A 3,973-nucleotide genomic window follows, 5' to 3' on the forward strand; every position below is an offset into this window, starting at 1 on the left:
CTCCAAATCTCTTTTGTCTATTATTCTTTTTGGTAAATCTTTACGATATTGTGATAAAACGTCTTGAAAATTAATAAGAGGAACAATGTTTACAGGCATGCAAGATCTAACACCAGACTGTCACTCGGGTATCGTTATAAAGAACGTTTCTCCACCCCAGAAATATGTCGTTTACTTCAACTCTCTATCAGTTTAATTGGACTGTCAATGGATCGTGTGTCATTAAGTCCTGTTTCAAAGCATTAAAATCAATACAGAACATAGTTGCAACGTTTGACGTTTTCATCTTCATGAATTACAATTATGATTTTCCACGCGATGCCATATATATAAAAAACATTTTTTGAGCACATATACCAGCTCTGCAACCTTTCTATCTAAATACGTAGTTGTATAGATGCTATCATACATGTGCTTCTGAACGCGGGCTGTCAACACCTATCAGTAGACGTAATGTGATGTTCTTCCTTTGGTAACTCAATTTAAAACGGAAAATAACTCTTCAATGAAACGGAAGTAAATTAATGGTCATGGGAGATAATTCTGTTGGAAATATCATTAGTTTTACTTATCCAATTCGCACAAGAATAGGAAAGTTAACCAAAAAGACAAGTTTATTGTACAAAAGACTAGTTTGTAAGAAACGGCATCGATCATGAGGGAGAACGCCAGGTACAGTGCGGGAAAACTGGGGGTAAAGGCTATTTATCGTTTTCCCTGCATTTATAATTGCCTACTTATTCATACTTCATACCCACATTCAAATTCAATGGTTAACCTTTCAGATCCTTTACTACTTTCTGTTAATGAAATAGAAGCACGTATAAAACAGTGAAATAAAACGGCGCATTTATACAATTCTTTCGTGTTTGAAATAAAATAATAATAAACACCGAGTGAATTTAGATTAATATTTCAACAAAGCAGGAGAAAAACTGGAATTTGATTGTGCGTTTACGAACTGCTATAAGTTGTTTAGAAAACCGGTCTATATTCTTCAAAGATGTATATTTAAAAGTGAAAGTTGAAAGCAATCTGCCAGACGGAAAGTAGTGCATGGCTTTCTAAAATTGGTAATAATTAGACAAATGCTCACCTTCCGCTTGGATTCAGTCATACGTTGGTCACGTGTTGTCATGGCCTCGCCCGGCGCCCTATCTATCCACATGACGGCGCTGATCCGGCCGTACGTAAACATGAGTATAACGAGGGGTATGAAGTATTGTAGTAACATGATCATTGTTCCGTACAAACGTTTATCTTCAGGATTCTCAAACATTTCCTGACAAAATTTCGGGGCTGTTGAAACATTGACGTATTTGTGTGTCCAAGAAAACATTGCTGTGGGTATGGGAATGATAAAAGCTATGAACCAGATCAAAGCAATTACGATGAACGCTTGTTTTTTCGACATTTTTTGCCGAAGTGGGTAAATAATGGCGATATAGCGATCCATACTAATAGCGACGAGAGTAAAAGAACTAAGAAAAACTGTCACTGATTGGAGGAATGTAACAACGGGGCACAAGACGTCGCCAAATGGCCAATAATTCAGAACGAGGTTAGCAACAAACGTAAAAGGGATGCACAAAAGGGCCATCAAGAGATCACTCATAGCGAGACTCACTATGAAAAAATTCATCACCGTGCGCATGCGCCTTGCCCGAAACACTATAAAACACACTGTCAAATTTCCTCCAACCGATAGAATAATAATTGCTGAATACATAGTGATAATAATGGCCTGGAGATAAATAGGAACTTGTAAAGGAGTATGACCAATAGTACTTCTTCCGTCCGCCGGAACACTTGCGTTCAAAAGAGGAGGGTTGATGGTGGCATAATAACCCTGTTCCGTAGGGGTCTCGATTCCAGTCTCTGTATCCATTGTAGTAGCCAGGACGTCCCACGCTATCTTCAACACGGATGTCAAGCGTCTTGTTTAGACATTACAGATGGTGGCCATCATTCAAGCCTGAAAATTAACAAAACAAATATTGAAGAATATATTATCAAATGAAAGTCTAATCACACACAACCCCGGAACCTTCGATAAAACATGATCTCCCTGTAGATTCCCAGAACCAATAAAAAGACTGAAATAACGTATTAACCTAATAATAAGTAACATAAACAAAACATCTGACGTATATCATTTAATTAAGTGGTCTATATCTAGCTGTGTATAAACTAATAAACGTATGTCGACTCACCCCCTCTCGGTCGGAGATACATAACGATTCTACTCAGGTGCGCTACAGTATCAGACATATTTATAGCAATCTCGAATAAATAGGAAATTAAGCAGCAATTAGGTATATCTTAATACACGTATAGCATTATAAACTAAAGACAATTAGGCCAGGATGAGAGGCCCCACAATGTACTCCGTATGTAAATGTGGACTTCCAGCGGCGATCTGGTGCTAGCGCGGCCTATACCTGCCACTCCGCTAACCCTGCCTGTCGTAATGGCCTGCCGCATCAGGATAGCCAGGATACTGGTTAGGCTAGGCCTTTTATATCTGATGCCATCTGATGGCTTAATTGCTCCCGGGAACAGCGATAGCATTTCAAATTTTTTTTAATAAGAGAGAGGATCAAAATAATGTCTTCCGTTAACCCTGTCAAGTGTTTCTCATCTTTGTTTGAACCCATGGAGGAATTAGCACCAGATTTCGGAATTATAGTCTGCCTTAAATACAAAGTGAGCACGGCGTGTGTATATAACGAAATGTATCATTTTACCTTCAAACGCTTCGACACTTTATATATTAAGTATAGCCCACAAATATATGGTTTCTGTAATTAAAAGTTCCCTTGAGAAGTTTTTCATCTTTTCTTAAATCGAGACTATCTTGACCAAAGTTTTACAAAGGTTTCCAAGTTTGATCAAATCAGATAGCTTATAAAAGATGCCCTCATCTTTCAGATAAAAATTAGGAATGTCATGCTCTTCTTATGAAAAAACATATAAGACGCTCCTTTATATAGATGTAGGTTAGAGTACGGCCGTAAGTTTGTTCTTAACCGACGGATTCGGGTCCAAGTCTTCGTTTGTATAGAATGTTAGAAGATACAGGTTCACAAAAATAACAAATACTTAGGTATTGGGTGATATGCATAAATAAAGGGTATTTATGAAACATAAATCAGGGTCTGTGTTTACAAAGACTGCTTGATATACAAACGTTTGAATTTCATTTGGACATCTTGCTGAGTGACTGGTCCTGTTTCAGAGATAATGATTATGATGATTATGATGATGATGAGTGGGAATGAAAAAGAAAATGATGAGTGAGAATGATGATGATGATTATTTATTATGCCATCTTTGTTACATACATTTTGTACTGAACCACTAGGCTGTAAAGCTTACGGAATAAAATAAACTGAACTAAACAGTGATTTAGTCTTTGACAAACTTGGTAAAAAAGCCTTTGAGTTATACGTACATCATTATTTATGGTTTTGATTTTAGATGTGGTTTTGTAAGCTTAAGTTGTTGACGCCATACATAGAGCATTGGTCATAAGACCTAGTATTTGGCCGGTATTACAACTAAAAGTAGTTCCAGTTGGTCTCGTTGGAACATTGGCGATGCTATTAAGCACTTAGTTTTTCTCTAAGCGCAGATACTTGTAGTCCGCAATGTATTGAACGCGTTGATATCAAAGTCCCCCTTCATCACTTCGGTAACAATTTCAAATGATGCAGCGTCCGCTTTAGCTTCTAGGTTTTCTCTGTATTTGATCCTCGGTATGACACAGGTACACCACTCCGTCTTATGACGTCTGTCGTGTCTTATGAAGACATAACCGTGACTGACGAAAATTTCACTTGGATGAGTATTATTTATGTTAAACAAAACTTAACAGCACGGGACTTACAGTTCAGAATTTGAAACTTGATTTCAACAAATTATTTAGGTAGAACCTCACATTCATGAAACAAATGAGTTTTTTTTTTTTTTT

General features: G+C 37.3%; 1 protein-coding gene across 1 annotated transcript; it reads right to left on the reverse strand.

Annotated features, from left to right (window-relative positions):
* Window positions 1–1,096: 1,096 nt before the first annotated feature.
* LOC110444677 (RYamide receptor-like) lies at window positions 1,097–2,296 on the reverse strand (the record flags this gene model as incomplete). The annotated part of the gene is made up of 2 exons (XM_021489038.1): window positions 2,214–2,296; window positions 1,097–1,975 (listed from the first exon to the last, which is right to left on the reverse strand). A coding segment is annotated over exon 2 (792 nt), but the record flags the coding sequence as incomplete, so codon positions are not given.
* Between the last annotated feature and the right edge of the window lie 1,677 nt (window positions 2,297–3,973).

This window comes from Mizuhopecten yessoensis, unplaced genomic scaffold (assembly GCF_002113885.1).
Source record: "Mizuhopecten yessoensis strain PY_sf001 unplaced genomic scaffold, ASM211388v2 hete_36159594, whole genome shotgun sequence".
NCBI classification, from domain to species: Eukaryota; Metazoa; Mollusca; class Bivalvia; order Pectinida; family Pectinidae; genus Mizuhopecten; species Mizuhopecten yessoensis.